The sequence below is a fragment of the Schistosoma mansoni genome, assembly GCF_000237925.1.
Source record: "Schistosoma mansoni, WGS project CABG00000000 data, supercontig 0037, strain Puerto Rico, whole genome shotgun sequence".
Taxonomy (NCBI): Eukaryota; Metazoa; Platyhelminthes; class Trematoda; order Strigeidida; family Schistosomatidae; genus Schistosoma; species Schistosoma mansoni.
Genome location: NW_017386026.1, coordinates 1,319,798 through 1,339,578, shown reverse-complemented (window position 1 = coordinate 1,339,578; position 19,781 = coordinate 1,319,798). Strand labels below are relative to the sequence as shown.

The following is a 19,781-nucleotide window of genomic DNA, read 5'->3' as shown; positions in this document are numbered from 1 at the left end:
TCAAATAAATACAAATAAGAGATTTATTGACAAATGCATTTGGCATAGCATTGATAATGATCATAAAAGTACCATACATTATATTTGTTAGAATTTTTACCATTAGTAGTATATATTTGTTATTAATAACAACAGTGATAGTGACAAATGACGAGCCCTCAAAAAGAACAATAGGAATAAAAGACAGATTTCGTGTGTACAAGTGTAAAGAGAAGCCTGTAAAATTCAGTGTATACATACGTATACACATTAGAGCTGATCAAATTTGTACTATAACTAGGTTTATTAATAATAATAATAATAATAATAATACTGCAGCACATTTACCAGTAATATAAGTTGTGCAGATTTGCGATAATGAGGTACGCCCAAATATTTAATAATCGATACCTGCCAATGTTCAAATTTATCAAGAGTTACCAGTATCCGATGATTGTGTAGCCGAATGAATTTTCTTCATACTACTATTCGACTTAGATTTGTCCATATTATTAGCAGTCTGATTCGATTTATCATCACTGAAAATAGCCGGTTTCATTGGACGAGTGAATGGTGGCTGAACAATAATAGTATTTTCAATGTTATTATTTATTAATTGAGTTGTAGTCGTAGTAGTAGTAGTAGCGGTTGTAGTATCTGTTAGTCCGGATATGGGTAAATGTGTAGTACTATTTGTTGATAATGATGAAGACGATGAGGAGATATTAAAATCGAAATGTGGATTTACAATAAATGATTCACTTCGATTATTATCATTATTATTCCTGCCATTACCTAATGTATTACTACTATTATCGGGGATAGTAGTAGTAGTATTATTGCCAGTGAAATTGGTTGTTAATGCTATAGAATTTAAAGCATTTGTGTTTTGGTTATTGTTGTCAGAAGTTACATCCAAAAAACAAGTTTCGTTCATACCTAGAACACCGTTCATTGTGGAAAAGTCTGAACTATTTAAATCATCTTTATATTTTTTAAATCGAATTGAATTTTTAATTGATGCCAGACTGGCAGGAGAGAATAAAGCTAGTAGTTCATGGAATGGACTACGACTGTGATGATTAAGCGAAGAGGAATTTGAAGACATCATCGACACAGAAGTAACTAAAGGTGAATTATTACTACTGGTAGGAGTACTAGTAGTAGTAGTAGTATTACTACCAATATTTCGGTGATACCGAAAAGTAGATGAGGACGATAATGTACTAGCAACATCATTAATATAATTTGTTATCAGTCCAGGAAATGGTCTAGGCAACGATGTGGATTGATAAAATGATGAATTTGGTAGTACTGATGATGAGGATGATGTTTGAGCATCTGATTCAGTGCACAATAAATCTAACGCTTGTTGAGCTTTATTTGAATCCAATAAACCGGAATTCACCGCGAAATCAATAATTGCACGATAACAAAATACATACTGTGATGATACTTGAACACAACCGAAACGTTGTGAACGTACTCGAGCAACTGTTAGAGGAATATTGATTTTATGCTCTGTATTACGTGAATCAGCTAACCATTTTGTACATATATCCACGGTTACATAAGTACCTAAGCAAAAAACGAGAAACAATGAGGAATTATTACGTACACAATGACGAATATCTATCAATTTAGAATGGGTGAATTATTCAGTCTTCATTAGTGAACATTGAACTTTTGATAAATTAAAAATTGACATATAAACGCCTTTTAATTATTTAATGACGTTTTTATTAGTAAATGGATCCAAAATTAGAAAATTTAATTAATCACTCCAGACCTTCCACTTTGAAAGAAAAGTCAATATTAAAAAAAAACTACTCATTTTTTTGAAAAAGCCGATTTAATTAGATACCAACAGTGATTTAGATTGTTTGTGTCAATGAAGTATAATCTTATTTACTTCAAATTTCGATTTATCTATTTATATGAACACAAAGATTGGTTCAAAGGGGTACCGAATACATATGTGCCACACAAGTCACTTGATCTCTGTGTGTGGAATGTGACACTGCTCGGGTGCTCAAACAGAAGCAGGTGGTTTTCTTAGGGGGCCACACCAGGAGCCTTCGACCTAAAGGTCTGATCCACAAAGCAGTGGAGCAACGTAAGGAAATGCAGTCTCATGGTAGCCGGTGATCAACAATAGGTTCATACGTCACTGGTCCCATAAGGATCTTGGAGCCCATGTGCACAATTGGTTTGGAATCACGGTTTTCCAACTCCCCTAGATGGACTTTCCGTGTCCACCAACCCGGTTAAAGCGCCGGACGTTCGCTTTTCGTCCTCTCAATTTCGTAAACAACAGTAATGCCGCGAGTAGGACTTTCGTGACAGTGACTGTATACGCGTGCCCATGTGAGAGTATTTCGAGAGAGAGGTTTGACTCTCCCCACCTGTTATATCCTAGTGAAGATTAAATTGCGGCTAACTTCTGAGAACTATTAATGGACTAATATTATATATATATTCCTATTGTATAACTGTTCAATAACTGGATTATGCATATCTATATTCCTCTTATTATAAGCATTTTAACCGACAGATTATTATTATACGATTCCCTGTTCTTATGTTATGTGCAGTTTATTGATTACCGTCTCACACGTTCACAGCAACCCTTTGATTTGATCTTGTAAAAATGTTATTTCCAATTTTATGGTATGATGCGGTCTATTTGGCTGGTTTATAAACCAAGTATGTTTGAAATACTTGATTCGCATAGTGGAAGCTGTTGTTGGTGTTCTGGACGGGCTAGGAGGACAAAGGATCATTAGGGACACCAGGCTGCTCATACCGGTCGAACGTCATTGGTTTAGCATAGTACTAAGATTGGATAAGTCGTATTTCGATTGGCGAATAAATCACGCGATAACTAGCTGGGCTTAAAGACACAACACCACCCTCGGCCGTACCAGGGCATTTGGGGGCAATAATAATCATTTGGGGGCAATAATAATAATAATAATAATAATAATAATAATAATAATTCAATTTAACTGATGAACCATACAGTGTAAACTAATCAAATCTTTCTTTGTTGTAATTTTATCATGTCTCAATACGTATGGAAATAATCGACTTGGTGGCTTGGACATGTCCTACGGATGTCATCCTAGAGAATCCCACTTCGTGAATTATTGGCCGACGTTAGAACTGGTTAGAGAAAGCGGAGAGGTGGTCAGTATATGACATGGTGTCATGGTATGAAAAGATATACAGAACTGGCTTCTGTTGGTTCTTCACGACTCCCTGGTTGCAATCCTAGAAATGATACAATACAGTGGTCAGAGACGTTGTCAAACATGGCTCAGAATAGAAGCCAGTGGCGATCCTGCTGTAACACTAATTTCTGTTCGTTGTTCCTCTATTTATTATACTCACTTTACATTCTCTATCTCTTCACAAACCGGTTGTTATTGTGTGACGCATATGTACTTGGTGCCCCCTTGTACCAATGTTCATGTGTTCAAATAAATAATTATTAATTATGCTAAATAATAACTATCATCTGATATTTCTACGATTCAACGAGACGTAAAGATACTAGAAGAGAGAAATAATCATACTCATTATCCATTCATAGTGTTTAATCTAATCTGTTGGTCAACGAGTATCTAATCAATTTACATGATCTTATGAATTCGGAAACAATAATTAAACGTTTTCCCTTTCGGGTTTGTAACATTCGGGTTGATTCATTCACTATCGTGTTTGTTTGCACTTCTCTTTGATAATATTTTGATGTATCCACAATTAAGTTGATATGTATTACTATTATTCTGTATGTCTTTATTTTGAAATGTAGACAATGATCGCACCTAAATACTCCTCATAAAACTGAACAATCGAAAACTAGCGGACAAATGAATATCTCTACAATTAATATTTAAAATAATGAAATACTAAGCAGCTGTTCGAAACTATTTTGGGATTTCTTAGTAGTACATATTAAACATCTCACACAAGTTCGGACGCTAGTCATTACAGATATAAATTATTCCGAAAAAGTAATCTATGGGAAGGAACTGTAAGTTTTATGTCTAAAGATTGGTTATATTTATTGATCTCTATCATAATAATCCTTTTGTTTTATATACTTGGTAGTATGTTCTACTGCTAGATAGATAGATAGATCAAACCACTTACCTGTTCTACCAATTCCTGCACTACAGTGTACAACGACTGGGGGAGGTGGAGTTTTCTGATCTTCATAAGATTTATAGCCCAATTTTTCAATTTCATTTAAATAAGTCAATTGAACAGAAGTGAGTAAATCTAGTAAACCTTCAGTTGTTTGAGGTGTACCATGATCAGGCCATGAAAAGAAAGCAAAATGTTCAACAGTTCTTACTTCGTGTAGCTAAAACAACAAATAAAAGGTGTTGGTTTGAAATAATAATAACAACAAGATTTGAGTAGAAATAAACAATTTAAACTCTCATCGGTGAAGTAGTAATTTTTCTATTTAAAAAAAACGAGCTATGCGACATAAAACGAAACGATATTTGTAGCTCAAGGTGAGGATGCTGGAGGTATTGTGTTCATTGAACTGCATTATTTTAGTAGAAGCTTATTTCTTAGCGAAGTTCGACCATTTTCAAACAACAAGAAGTATGATGCGTTTTTATAACCTTCATTTGATGGGGAATGTAAATCAAGATAGTAAATTTTGAGTTGCAACTTATATAACACAACACTTCTAAAATCTTCAACTTGAGCATAAAAATATTCTCGATTATCTTAAAAACATAAGAACGTAGCATGTTTCTCATCGTTTGGAGATAAGAGAACTTCTCCAAGAAGCAAGTTTTTACAAGAGCAGAAATAAATCATTCAGCTCAGAGAAAATAACACTCAGAAACATAAAATGAATGTATAAAAAGGCAGAATTGTTGTTGAATTATACAATTTCTGAGAGAAACGAACTTGAACTCAGATAGTAATGAATCATTTACTTTGCTGGATAAACATAAAACATTGAAAAAAGGTAATTTATAAGACCGTTATTAGCACAGAGATGGTTTAGTTTTCGTTAATTTATGACACCTGGTAAAACAAATACTTACATTCTAGTAAAACCTTTTTCGCTTGTAAATCACTTATGTTTATTTATTCACATAATAAGTATGGAGCCTGACACTTGGTTTTTTATATGATAAACAATAATGATTTACAGATATACAAATTGAATGTGGCACAGTAAATGTTAATTTGCACACATTATACTTTCATATTAAAACCACCGCAGTAAAAAAGAAACTGATGCTTACAGGACACTAAGGTGACCTACAGAGAGGACATTACAAGCAATTAGCAGTAGAACATGCTACCAAGTATGTAAAGCAAAAAGATTATTACGATACAGTTCAATAAGTATCACCAATCTTTAGACAAAACTTACAGTTCCTTCCCGCAGACTACTTGTACTTTAGAATGATTAGACCTGAAGTCTTCTCAATCATCTGGTCTTATATCAAATCACATAATCTTTGTGACTAGGCCAGAACTTTTTAACATCTACTTTGTTTTTTCTTTTTGCTTTTAGGCACTACTCCCGTTTCATGAACCAAACGAAAGAGTAGTATTAAGATTAGGCGTGGCATAGTAGCAAAAGAGTAAATTGGTTGATGAAGTTGTGAGTCTTCATCGACTGTACTGGTCAGAACATGTTATATACTCCGAACCATGGCCTACCTCGACGAGTGATGCTCGTTGTTGTAAGAAAGCTAGCAACGGTTGGCCAAAGACATGACGGCGGTTCATGAAGTCATTGACTGTTGACCTAAGCCATGATTGTAGGACCATAATAACTGATTGGGGTTCATATGATCATTGGTTAGAGACGTTGTGAGAAAGAGTTAAGAATCTGTCATAATACTGCAAATTTATTTACTGTTTATTTTCCTTTAAATCTTGACACCTAGTAATCCACTGTACATATCATTTTGTTGTGCATTTATTAAATATATTTCTCTGTGTTCAATATTTTCTCATTAATTCTGATCCAACATTACTTCGATTCCTTTGTTATTCATCTAACATCTAAGTAGCTCTCATATAGCGAATGTGGTATGGCAATTTCGGCCAAAGCATATATATATGTGTTAAGTTCTCCATTGATGATGACCGACTCTTAACAACATAGGCCATTAGGAAGATGGCAACAGGGTAATAAATATATCATATCCATATATAAAATATCTATCTCAGTTGAGTGGCGACTTAATGGATAAGGTGGCCGACTTCCAACCACTAAGTACCAGATTCGAAACCCGACCCATATACTTCAGTTTGAACATCCGGGTAGTATTATTAGCGCTCAGGCTCAGAGTGTGGTTCATATCCAAGTACCTGGTGAATTAGTTTGTTTAACTTGGATTTTATTTCAGTCAACGAAATAATTATGTAATAAACTGATGGTTTATCACAGAATTAACCACACCTTGTCGGCCCGGAAAAAGTCACTTTTACCCTAAACTTACATACAAACATAAAGTAACCAAGCCTATTTACAGATAAAAAGTTAAATTGGTCTTTTTTATTGCGAAAAAAGGAAAAATAGTGAAAGATAATAATCATCATACAAACAACATGATCATTCACGAACAATCGTATAAAGCGAATTTAAGAAAAGGATTAAGAAAAAGTTAGGAATAAGAAGTAATTTGAAGAGGAGGCAAAAAGAAATAAAATGCGGAATCGAAGTTATATTTATCTATTTATTGAAAGTAAAATACTAGAAAATGGTTTGAAACGTGCGTGTGCGAAAGGGAGAAATCGATGAATCCCAAATCAAGACGCAGAAACGAAGAGGAAAACTATATAGGATGAGTTGTTTCAAATGAAAAAGAAGAAGGAGAACAGCAGAGAGAATTTGTAGCACACTTGTACATACATACACAGATCACTTGTGTGAAAACCTGAACATAAACAAACACACACACACTAAAGCATGGAAAAGTCCTTCAAAAATAGATTGAAAAGGGCGTTGATAGTGTAACTAATTATTATCTATTCACTGTGCAATAATACTGGAGGATGAACCAATTACGCAAGAAGAAAAATGTTTGTTTTTTATAAACAGTAATTTAATTAATTGGTGAATAATAATTTATTTCTAATAAAAATGTAATCAACATTAAACCAAAAACCAATAAACATTATTATTATTTTGAGTGGTTAATCAAATAATTATTTTGATGTTCACAAATTTGGTTGAATTTAGACATTAACACTGTTGGATGCCGGCTCAGTGGTCTGTCGGTTAAGTGCTCGAGCGCGAGACTGATAGATCCTGGGTCCGAATCTCGTGAGACGGGATCGTGGATGCGCACTGCTGAAGAGTTCCACAACAGGATGAAACGGCCATCCAGTGCTCACAGGTTTTCCATGGTGGTCTAGCTTCAATTGACTCATGATCAAACATAAAACATTTAAAATGCTTAATTGAACTTCCAGGGTTTAAACTTCCAAGACCAATTAATTTGCAATATTGTGCAAACATTGTACATTGAAATCAGTAATAATTCTCTCATACAGGAAATTAATGAACTTCACTGTAGACCGTTTCTTGATAGAACTTTAAGAATTCTCAAATTATTCACTGATGAGAGTATGATTATTATTTAGACAAGAGGTTAGTGGAAATTTTTTTAATACGCACTTAACACCATAGAATAATGAAGAAAGTGTAACTCTTGGGACTAATTTACAATTTACGATCATTTATATTTTTATTGTTTAATTGGTAGATAACTGTATTATTGTATTTTTATAATCTCCTTATTGCAAGCTTTCAGTGGACTTATTAACTTAATTACTGCTAACTAATTACTTACTAGTTGCTTCACTTTCTGTCACACTCATGGAGTAAATGTGTTTGACGCATGAGTGCTTATGTGGTGTACTGTGACGTCTGATAGTCCGTGTGTATAACTTAACGAGTCTTAAGATAGACGCTGGGTGATTGAAATGTAATAATAGCTAGCCCAGGCATGCAAATCGGTAGACAAACAGGAGTGAAGCATACGTCATCCTAAAACTAATTGCGTTGGTCAGAACGCGTCATCGGTCAAGACCAGGGACTACAGGCTATAGATTAAACATACGTGGAGCGAAAAAAAACATTATAATTCGAATTCTGATTAGCTAATTTACCAGACACAACAGAATCTAACCACAAAACCAGGGTGGACTCGATATCTGTAGAGCCTTACTATGAAACCTTATCTGTGATATGCATCTAAGACTCAGACAAAAATATAACCAAGAAAAAGAAGTCCTACGTTAGGATGCTTTAGAGATCTAGTGCTTTCTGGTGTTCAATGCTTATCTAGCTAGAGTCAGTTTACGATGTAAGCTAGATATTGAATGTCTACAAGAACAGGGAACAGTTAAATCTTGAGATAATCAGCTGTCAACGCCACAGCCATTCCCATACACACAGTTTTTCCTGTCTATATGTTTATATGACACTTTTAAAAATCTCCAACATTTCCGTTTGAACTTACAAACGTGATGTGAAGTTATTTGATCACAAACACACACATACACTTATATATTAAACAAGATTATGCTGGTTGATGATAAACCAAACAGGCACAATATTGAAGGACAACAAAAAAATCGACTATTTAAGCTTATTGATTGAAAATCAAGACTCTTCAGCTATTTATTAGTTAAAGTATTTATGCGGGTATAAGAAAATTTTCATCTTTTTCATATATAAAGACGGCATGTCAGAGCCAAAAAAGGAACTCCCTGTCAGTACATACACATAAAACAAACATACATGATAATACAAGTATTTAGTTTATATTGATCGGTTCGATAAATACAGTTATATCTGCTGACGCTGTGAGGTTTTGTTTGAGCAAAAGAAATGGATGAGCAACTGAATAATATCATATATCCCATCCATATATAATCATATTTTTGGAAGATCCGAATTCCGATGTAATCCAAAGTATGAACAGACAAAGTGAACATAATAAGATGAAGCAACTGTCCAATGTCTCCTGGTTTTCAGCGGTTATATGAAGTATAGAATTCAAAACCCCCCACAAATCTATCACAATAAGAATAATAATGTCCTCATCAGTGACTAACGCTGATAGTTTTCGAAGTTCTAGTGAGAATCCATGATAAGTGGAGTTCAACCATGTAAACGATGGGACAAATATTATTGAGAACTGGCTAATGGGCGCACGATATTGTAAATTAAATGAGTTTAGAAATCGTATACCATTAGATGCCGGCTCAGTGGTCTAGAGTTTAAGCATTTGCTGCGAGGTTAGAAGGTCCTGGGTTCAGTTCCCGCTAGGCTGGTGAGTGCTCACTGACGAGGAATCGGATATCAAGACGAAGCAGCTGTCCAGTGCTTCACGATTGTTAATGATAGTTTAAATAAGGTCAGTTTTACATGTAAACCATAAAATAAACATCAGACCTAGTTGTCAGGTATGTGTAGAGAATAATTTGGACTGATGTTGATTTATGTCATGGTTCATTATCAACTGGATCAAAATCGGGTGAATGGGATCGTGAAACAATCTGTCTGTATAACTTAAATAGGTCGAGTCAAGTTTGAATCGGCAACCTTATGACTGACAGTTGAATGGACAGATCAGTATGTCCCCGCTACACTTATTAAAATAAAAGTGTAATATTAAGCATAAACAATACGTCTGAAGTTGAAGTACAAGTCAGTCAATTAATAAGTCAGCTTGAGCATGCATATATATACATATATAGTAGTTGTAGTACACAACAGCACAACGAGATAAGATTAACACAATAAATAGCAAAAATATCGAAACAATTGTAGTAGAAACAACAATGAGAACTAAACATGGTTAGAAAAGATCAGCAAATATCAAGAAATACTAGGATCTAAGATTTAGAGGAAGATAAAATCAGTGCATATGCGCCATGCCAACTGTATCCTGTTATTTCATATGACCAAACCAGATAATCTGCATTTACCGACATGGCCCAGATGAATAGTTAATGACTTCATACACTAGCGTCACGTTCTGGTTTGAGTGGCCTTAACTTTCTCATTATCTACTTCTACATTGACAAACATCTCAAATCAAGGTAGCCAGTGGTCGGGTATTAATAGCACATATCCCAATCGCTTCAGTAAGTAAAAGTTTACAACTTCATCAATCAATTTACCAATTCTGCTTAATACTCTATGATATAACCCTAACTGATCACTGCTTCATGCCTAAAATGTTAGGGCATAAAGATCATATCATTTGAAAGGAAAAAGGGAAAAAGCAACAATTACTAACCTGTAAATGTGTTATTCGTAGTGTTGTCTGAGCGAAATTCCCATTACTTTCACATTTGACATTTTCAATTAAAAAATCCGGAGTAACATTATTATTACTACTACTAAATTTCGAAAAGCTATTATTTGATCGATCAGATGAAGTAGGAGCATAGAGACAACCTGTGTGGCTAGAACTAAAATAGAGTTTTTGGTTTTCAACATCTGGCCAATATAAGTAACATTTGGAACGTTGAGCTTCAAGAATTCTAATGTAAGATATAAAAAAATACAATAATAAAATGATATCACTATCACGGATGCAAAAATCCCCATTTTAACGATGACTTTTGGCAACAGAATGTCTTTAGTACCGTTTATATTTAAAATCATACATGGTATAATGGAATCGATGTATTACTTGTAAACAATCAACTTGTAACCAAAATTAAGTTAATAAGGCGGAATTTAAATTTGATTCTACGCGATCGCTGATAGATTATCATCACAAATAAACTGTGAGTTGATTGAATTTAAGTCTATCAAACTGGAGCAACCTATTTCTGAATGGATGTCAGCATTTGCAACCTTTCAAATAAATAAGTCTTTCCATGGGTCCTTGTGATATCATCTGGTCGTTCAAGCTGAAGTAGATGTACAGAGGGTTCGGACTCACAATCTACTACTGATTGTAAAAGCTGGTTTTTCACTATTAAGCTATCGATTCTATTTAGGTAAGTACATTATAACAACATCCATCCATACTTTCAAGCGTACGACCAATGTGCTGGTTTACTTCGTCCTCGTAAAAATAGAATCACTACATTTAACTTTTATTTATAGCCATGAAAAATATATGAATATTAAGATAAGTTGAATAGTTAGCCATACATCTGAAACAACAACGACATTATTACTTAACGAATCTTACAACGCTCATTTCTATAAAAAAAAGCTGAACGATTAAAGAGAGTAGATCGGCCATAAACTTTTTTGATCAAGGTATTACCTGCTTGAAAGACAAAGCAAGTTACAAGATAAATTACGTGCATGAATTAGCATTGAAACATTCAAATGCTTACAACCACCAATTAAAACTGACATAAAAACGTCACTATTTACTATTTATATTTCAATTTTTTTAGTTAACCAGTTAAAAATTTTTTAGTTTGGAACAGAAGATGATAAACTTTCATAATCAATGGAAAACATCGTGCAGAATATGTAAATTAGTGTGCAATCGAATTATCATCATTAAAGCAACTACCGTAACTCCTTTTATAACACGTTTTGAATCCTGGAAATTTTCGAAGATTAGTTTATATTATTTATTGATCTCAACAAGATAAAAATTAAAAATTAGGAAGCATTGAAGACAACTGTTTCATTTGAGCAAGTGAGACTACTTTTCAGTAGGGTGTATGCATTAACGTTATTCATTGTGACAACTGCGTTACAGTTGGAGTTGATATCCTGTAACTGTCTCTCTAAAAGTCTGTGTTCATGATGTAAGCTTTATTTCAAATTGAATAATTTTTATAAGCCTCCGATCTACATGTTATTGTTTATTCAAACTAAATAAAAATGACCTGAACTCTGAAAGCTGATAAGATTAATTATCACCTTGGTTAGTTCGCGTGAAAAACTTAATTTTCTTTATTCTAGAATCACTTAAAATAGTTGGAAGTCACTATTCACCAGTTGTGGCACAAGATGTAGGCTAATCATTTAACTGCAAAGCAAATCTGTATTCGCCTATGTTACAAGGAAGCAATATTTTTACAAATTGACGGAGAAAACAATATGGCTCTAAACATTAATTATAAAACTTGACTGAAGTCACTTCTCATAATATTCTGCAACATACTACCACCAAACAATTCAGTGATGTGAATGAGCGTGCAGAGAGACGTATTTTGAAGAATTTTATACATATAGTTCCCTTTATCATCTTGAAAAGTACGAAAACAAAGATTTAAACAGTATAATATGAATCCATTTTATTTAGTTTAGTTCTCATCAGCTGCTTACAACGTGTAATATTTAATTTAAATAAAGCAATCACTAAACATTTGTTGAACATAGGGCACCGGGTAGATACCTTGAAATCTCTCAAGGTCATTCACAAAAAGCCTACCAACAGTATTCTGGATTTCTCTGAAGCCGTCGCCATCAGGCGTCCGAAATTTGATTTATGCCTAAAAAGAGATAATTGTTAAGCTTTTCTATGTTTTGATAATAAAAACATTTCTTCATTACAGTCCTTCCAGGTTAGTAATCGTTACCTTTGACTTAAATCGGTTCGTGATTTAAATGAAATTCACAAAATTATGTTTAAATCTTTCAGTTGACCGCATTATTGAGTTATTTTTCGACTTTTAGATCAGTAATCTTATCTTAATTACGTGAACTTTACTGGTTCTATCATTACTGACTACTAGCGTTTCTTCATCATGTGGCCAATTATTTCTAGGTTCTTGTTTTTTTTATTACTATTAATGTTATAGAATATTTGCAACATTTTATTCAGTCTGTTAACTTTATTTACATCCTTACCATATCATACTGATATCTTCAAAACGGCCTCTAACTAAACTCATTTGAGTACATACTATTAACTGATTTCGTAATCATGGTTTTTAAATACTACAGACTGACAGCAGCTGATGGGGAGAAGCAAACGAAATAAAATAAATTCAAGTTATTCTGCTTAAAAAATTTTGCATTCGCTCTCTTCATGATGACAAAGAAAACCATTGTGTATGAAAACTGAATTCGGCTATATTACAAAACAAAATAAACGGCTTATATATATTATATAGTAAGAGTACATTGCAAGCATCAGATTTACCTTGTGATCATGACAATAATAGGACAGTGATAATCCCAAATCATCTGCCAAAAATCACCTACAGTTTCAGATAACGGACCTAAATTTTAAAGGAAGTAACAAAAAATAAATTTAGAGCGTAAGAAAAATAATATAATTAGAAAAATACATATGGCAGGAGATTGATTACAACGTGATAATTATGTAGCCGGAGAAAATACCATTATTTTTCTTGTAATATTTCCACGATAGCTCTACTGTGAATCATAAACTACACAGTAAGATCATGAAATTTCTAGTAAACTGAAAACAAACTAATATGGAGAATGTATTTTCTAAATAATCAGGAAAGTGGATGCAACAGTGAAACGTTGCGGGAAACCTCCGCCTTCTTAAATTGCTTGATTATTTAAAGAATATGAGGAATGAGCTTATGATTATTTTTGTGACAAGTAAATAGGCACAGATAGTTGAAAGATAACAAATAATAGTTAGTTTGAAGTCACAACATCTAAAACTGAAGAGGAAAACCCAACCTCTGTGATGCTGAGGTGATGAGTCGGGTGGTTTTAGGCATTTGTAGTCTCATAGTAATAAAGGACTGAGAAACGAAAACGTTGACAGGCTATTTTAAGTAGGCGAATCATACGCTTATTTTAAGCCACCAGTTACATTAATTTATGTGTATCACTCCCCCCTCAATTATCAATGGACTATGTACATGTTGATTCCGCCTGTGGAATAAAGCGTTGTAGGGATTCTTAGTCTTACTGGATTTTTGAAGTTTGTTCGGTCAAACATAAGGAAGAGTGTGTCCCTATAACTGAATGAAACAGGTGACCATAACAGTGGTATTATTTAAAACATAGAAAACTACTAAAAACATGTTACAAGTACGAGTCCATCAACTTAACTTAAAAGTATACATATTGCGTGTATGAGAGAGAGCTACTAATACTAGCTAAGTGCCAAAACCAAGCCAATAACGTATGACGATAAAATTTTTTTCTCAATGTTCAATAAAAGAGCAATATCATGTATTTTAAAGAATTTTTCTGTTCATTTGGTGGGTCAGTAATGCATGGAAGAGTGTAACTCGTAGGAGATTGTGCTTGAATCATTTAAAGATATCTACAAATATCTTTTATAAACACGCTACTGTAGCACATTCGAATTTTCCGGATGAAAAAAGTAAGTAAAAGGAAAGTGAGAGCATGAAATTAAATCCTCAGTGAAAATAATCCTTTAATATGCAGCATTTAATTACTTAATAAATAGAAGAATGCTAGATATTACATACACATTAAACATTGATAGGGAGTCATTCTATAAATTCACGGACATGTATTCACCAAAAAGGTGGATAAGGATTTAAACCCTGAGGTTCTATTGTTGAAAGTCAAATACTTCGATATCAGTAAGCTAACTTTTCTTCACACTAACCTTAATAGTTAACGCGTGATTGGTGAAGACGTTAAAAACACTTATAATGTAACTAGTTGGCAGAAATTATTAAATATAAGTAACCTTAACTTGACTTTAACCAATTCAATAAATCAGATTATTGTGTAATTATCATCAAAACAACCAATGGCAGGTATTTTCAACCAACAATCCGTTTTTAGGAACAGACTAACAATGAGTAAGTAACTAATCAATAATTAGTTAATTAATTAAATCTTAAATATAAAAGAAAAAAAATAACCAAGTGAATTTTGTAACTGATTATGAGAATCAATCAGCATTAAAAAATATTTTCTGAATATTTTTACCATAGTCAGAGAGTTGGTCCGTCAATCAATCAGCAGCGATAAGCAACGGAGAACTTGAACTACATGTATACATAGGTTCAAGTTGTCACATCATATTACTTAACTACAGCGCGATGAAATAATTGGGACAAGTACAGAGATAGTAGTACAAAAGATTAAAAAACAGGCAATATAATAATTCAAGAAGAAAGGGTGGATTCATAGAATTGCAAAGTATAAGATCATTTTAAAAATTAAAATTTAGAGAAAGACAAAGAACGAATGTATTTGGACTATTACAACGTATTATGAGATCTATCACCATAATTTTCTGGTCATCGCAGATCCAAACCAGGTAGTAGTCTGCCTAATATGTTCACGTGACTAAATCGCCAATTAGAACGCCGATCTATATGACCTTGGCACTGTGCAAACCAAAGACGCGTTAACCATTACAAGCAGCCTAGAGTGAATCTCTGAGTCCTTATTGGTTCGTCTTGCCTAACCCTGCACGCTTGAGTCCATAACACAATCTTAGCTTCTACTTTTTGAATCATGTATTTCAGATATATGCAGTTCATACGCAAGAAAATCAGACCGCATCATACCACAAAGTGCGGAATAACAATTATACAGGATCAAGCCAAAAGTGGTTGTGAGTGTGAGATAATATAACTTACAGATTGAGGATCACTTAAGAATAGTAAATCGTATAATAGTAGCCAATAGGTCAAATGAAGACTCATAATATGAGAAATATAAAAATATATAATCTAGCTACTTGGTAGTTATGCATACAGTAAGAGTCCATAAATAGTCCCCAGAAGTTACCCGTAATTTATTCTTCTTCGGATACAATATCGCCTAACTACCAATATGTCACAGATTAATAATTAATGTCTTCATGGAATGATGCCAAGTCTTGATTTTGTCACATCTAACTTTGTGATATAACGGGATATATATGAAGTGATATTGAACTCTTGGAACCGTCCTACTTGGGGTTATTGCATGTATTTTTAAGGTATGATTACTCAATACTTAAGTTAGTGTATTTTTGGATTCTCCTGTTTGTAAGCTTTTTTGTGATGTTTAATTTGTTGTTATATGTTGTACCGTAACTAAGTTACCGTTAATCTATTACAGTCCTATTACTGAGTTTTTTTTAAATCATGACGCAGTACGGCCACCATGAAATTTCTAACTAAGTTGATATAACGTCAGGATTTTACTCTACTTTATTGCATGGATGATTCAGAAATTTAAACTGTTTAATTAGAAGTTTCTACCAGATTGTTTGTAATCTATTCTAGCTTTCAGGTGAGCAACCGTTGCAGAACTGCATTCTCAACTAATAATCATTAAGTATTGAAGTTTTCTAGTTGTCATCGTGTTATTGGTTAACAGGAGGCTGTTAGTACTAGATAGACAATTAAGGTGAATAGATCAATACTCGAACAAGACCTATGTAGTTGCTCTTCGGTTACGGTCCGATCACAAGAACCTCAAAAACAACTGAAAAAGTGCTTTTTCTTTCTGTCACATCACTTGGTTGCCGGAAACTAGCCACACAATATTACAATCTTTTTTCAACTTGATGATATAAAAAAATTTATTACAAGCTTAATTACATGATTATGTTATGTAAGGAAATGCTTTAAGAGAACTGAGAAAGAGTATGGATCACATCATTACAGTTAAATCATACAGTGGAGCATCGTGAGGAGATGTAGTCCGATGGTAGCCGGTGACCAACGATTGATTCATACGCCATTTTTTCCCTCAGGAAACTGGAGCTCATGCCCATCATTGGTTTGGAATCAGGGTATTCCAACTCCCCTAGGTGGATATTCCGTGTCCACCAACCCGGTTAAAGCTCCGGGCATTCGCTTTTCGTCTTCTCAATTTCTTGAACAACACCGCCGCCACGAGAAGGCAGTGAGTAGGACTTCTGTGGCAGTGGCTATACATGCGTGGCCATTTGGAGAGGGAGAGCGGACTCTCCCCACTCTCGGCCGTACCAGGGCATTTGAGGGCCTTCTCAGTGATTATAAGACTTTATATAATTACATATGTATAATATAACGTAGGCTTCAACAACAATATGTATAATATAAAACAGATGAAGTCAATATTTTAATTCTGTCTATCATCTAGGTATAGCAATTTAAAAAAAGTGTCTTTTGAAATCTATAACACACACAACTGCATAATGCTAGCCTGCATATACAAAAATGTACATTTTCAATTCAGTAAAATAGACAATAGTTTGTGTTACTGATTCATTGATAAGATCAATCAGAATAAAATAAACAAATGTAAAAGAAAAACTTCTGTAAAAGTTGAAAACATAAACAAATTTTTTTATAAAAAAAGAAATCAAAATTGATGAACACGGTCAATTAATCAACAATGAAAAAAACGGTATCATTAATACTATAAGCAATTATACACAATAAATAAATGTCACTTATTAATTGAAGAGATGTAGTAGAGATCAGTTTAATTTGTGAGTAATGAGTCGTTAAACATTGGTCTCATTTGAGGCAAATTGAAAGGCAGAGAGCACTAAACAGCTGTTTCATCCGAGCATAGGACTTCTCAGGATTGAGAACAAACAAGCTCGCTAGTGAACAAACCCAAGATCTAAAGTTCTCAAGATGAACACTTATTCAAACCTTGATTAATTTGTGATAGCCGTGACAAGTGGAACTCAGACATGTCGACAAATATGATTAGGTGATCACGCTATTTCGCAAAACTGATTGAGGTTAAAATTGTAACAGTTGGTGCCAACCAAGCGGTCCTTATGATTAAGTGTTTAAAACGAGAACTCAATGTCCTGAGTTTAAACACTGCTGTGGCCGGGGGTGTGTACAGATGGTCAACTAGTCAGTTAGTTATATGTAACGTAGAACCTGAAGTTGCCTTACCATATTAACCCAGCGAGATAAATTTATATCAAGACAAATCCTAAAGTAGTATAAATAGTATGAGTAAAGGCAGTAGTATAACAGCAATAGGAAAAAAGAAGGGTCATAAGATTACAGGTCTCAGAAACCAAAGATAAAGAGCGAATGCTAATGCACTATTGGGAACGATCCTGAGCCATGTCACCCAAAATCTCTAAACACTGGTTACGATAATTACGCACAGACAAGGTATTTCATGATGGGTACTTCCCGGTTTTCCACGTTACCTCAACTGAGATCGATCTTTGACGAATGCTATCTGATGATCTTAGCTGAGTAAATAGGTTTCAACTTCCTGGTTACGGCCCAACTAATGATAGTAATCAACAGTTCCAGACATTGGATTAAAATGGTATAAAGTCGGTTACAGTTACAACTATTCGCTACTTTTTTAAAAATACTGGGTTGGGTGTTATTTTATTATTCAAAGTTATCCTTTTGAACTGAGTTTATCACATTTTGATTTTCGTTGTCACCGATATAATTTTTCAACCTATGTTTCTTATTCATCTTGATTTTTTTTCCTGGGCCGGTCTAAAGTGAGAGGTGACTTGCACTGTTGAACACTGGCTACATGTTTCACGGTGATGAATTACCGATTAAATAAAGCGAGAGTGGCGGATCTAAGAGAACTGCATGAATTTCGATCCATAACAGTGTGATACATAAATATATATGCAAACATAATTATAACTTGGTTAAATAAATAAAAAACAAACTTTGATGAACTGTAAACATCTTAGTCGTGGCTTTTATTAATACTTAACTTGCGACTTCACTAATAACACAAAAATTTAAATAAGAAGCTGCAAATGGTTTTCCTATAAACATAAAAAAATTATTACATGGAACAATTGTAAATTGCAAACGAAACTTCACATACCCTGAGTACAGATAAAAGCGTTTTTCTGTCGATAACCATCAACCCAATTAGCATGAATATAATTTTTTACTAATGTATGCGCTGATATTGGTGCTGAATGTGTACGATGAAGACGTGCGGTAAGGGATTTTTGAGCATTACATAATACTGTCGGATCTTCATCACTACGACTAGTGGAAATTCTGGAAATATCCGACGATAATAATAATGGTTGGAGATAAACACGTGTTGCATCATGACAAATCACATCACAATAACGATTTTTACTCCGATTAAGTATATGCCTGAAATATTTGTGTGAATAACAAAACAAAATAAAACGACAGAAAAATAAGTGAAATAGAATGAAAAAATAAAACGAATACGACGGAATAACACTTCGTTGAGATACGAAAACATCTGATTAAAAAGTATCAATTTACGCTGCTAGATTTCACGTCAGTACAACTAAAGTCAACGTACAATATACCGACAGCAAAGAAAAGATGAAAATAAATTATAGAAAAAAAGTCAAAAAGGATTAACAAAATCTAGAACTGAGAGTTTGCTATGATACTGTGGAAATGACTGATGGGGAAATAAGGAATGACAACATTTGCAGCGCTGTAATTGATGTTAACCTCTATCAACTAACGTCTTAACTCATTATTTCTCATGCAGATTCTGACCAAGATATTTGTAAATCCATAGATTGTTCAAACCATTAGTTGGCAATTTACTCATGAATTGATGGATATAGCTTGGTCAGGTATATTTTAAGCTTATACATAAGCCAACAGTGTTCCGAAGTGCTGGTTGCGACTGTGTAACATTATATTCCAGCTTTTTCAAATGACCAAGTGTAGACACGTATTAGGTGTTGATTTACGCATACTATATGAATATCAAAGGCTGCTGCCAGAATGAGAGTCGTTTTCGTAGCATTTGAAAAGATATACAAAAGACAAAAGTAGTTTTCTAATAAATAAAAAAACATAGAAAACTAGAGAAAAGGAATACCGAAAGAAACAATGACAAGAGTGAAATATAGAAATGAGCCTGAGCAATTAGTAAACAAAAACCGTAACAAATTTCAGGC

General features: G+C 33.7%; 1 protein-coding gene across 1 annotated transcript in view; it reads right to left on the bottom strand.

Annotated features, from left to right (window-relative positions):
• Positions 1 to 409: 409 nt before the first annotated feature.
• Positions 410 to 19,781, bottom strand: part of Smp_167520 (protein-tyrosine phosphatase n9, putative) — a gene marked incomplete at its 3' end in the record, with an annotated part of 37,521 nt that continues 18,149 nt past the window's right edge. The window contains exons 12-18 of the mRNA XM_018790759.1: positions 18,704 to 18,987; positions 13,119 to 13,197; positions 10,290 to 10,536; positions 4,138 to 4,351; positions 1,179 to 1,557; positions 728 to 1,052; positions 410 to 556 (exon numbers count right to left, since the gene is read on the bottom strand). Coding sequence (XP_018645998.1) covers positions 410 to 556; positions 728 to 1,052; positions 1,179 to 1,557; positions 4,138 to 4,351; positions 10,290 to 10,536; positions 13,119 to 13,197; positions 18,704 to 18,987 — 1,675 coding nt within the window. The remainder of the gene's footprint in view (positions 557 to 727; positions 1,053 to 1,178; positions 1,558 to 4,137; positions 4,352 to 10,289; positions 10,537 to 13,118; positions 13,198 to 18,703; positions 18,988 to 19,781) is intronic.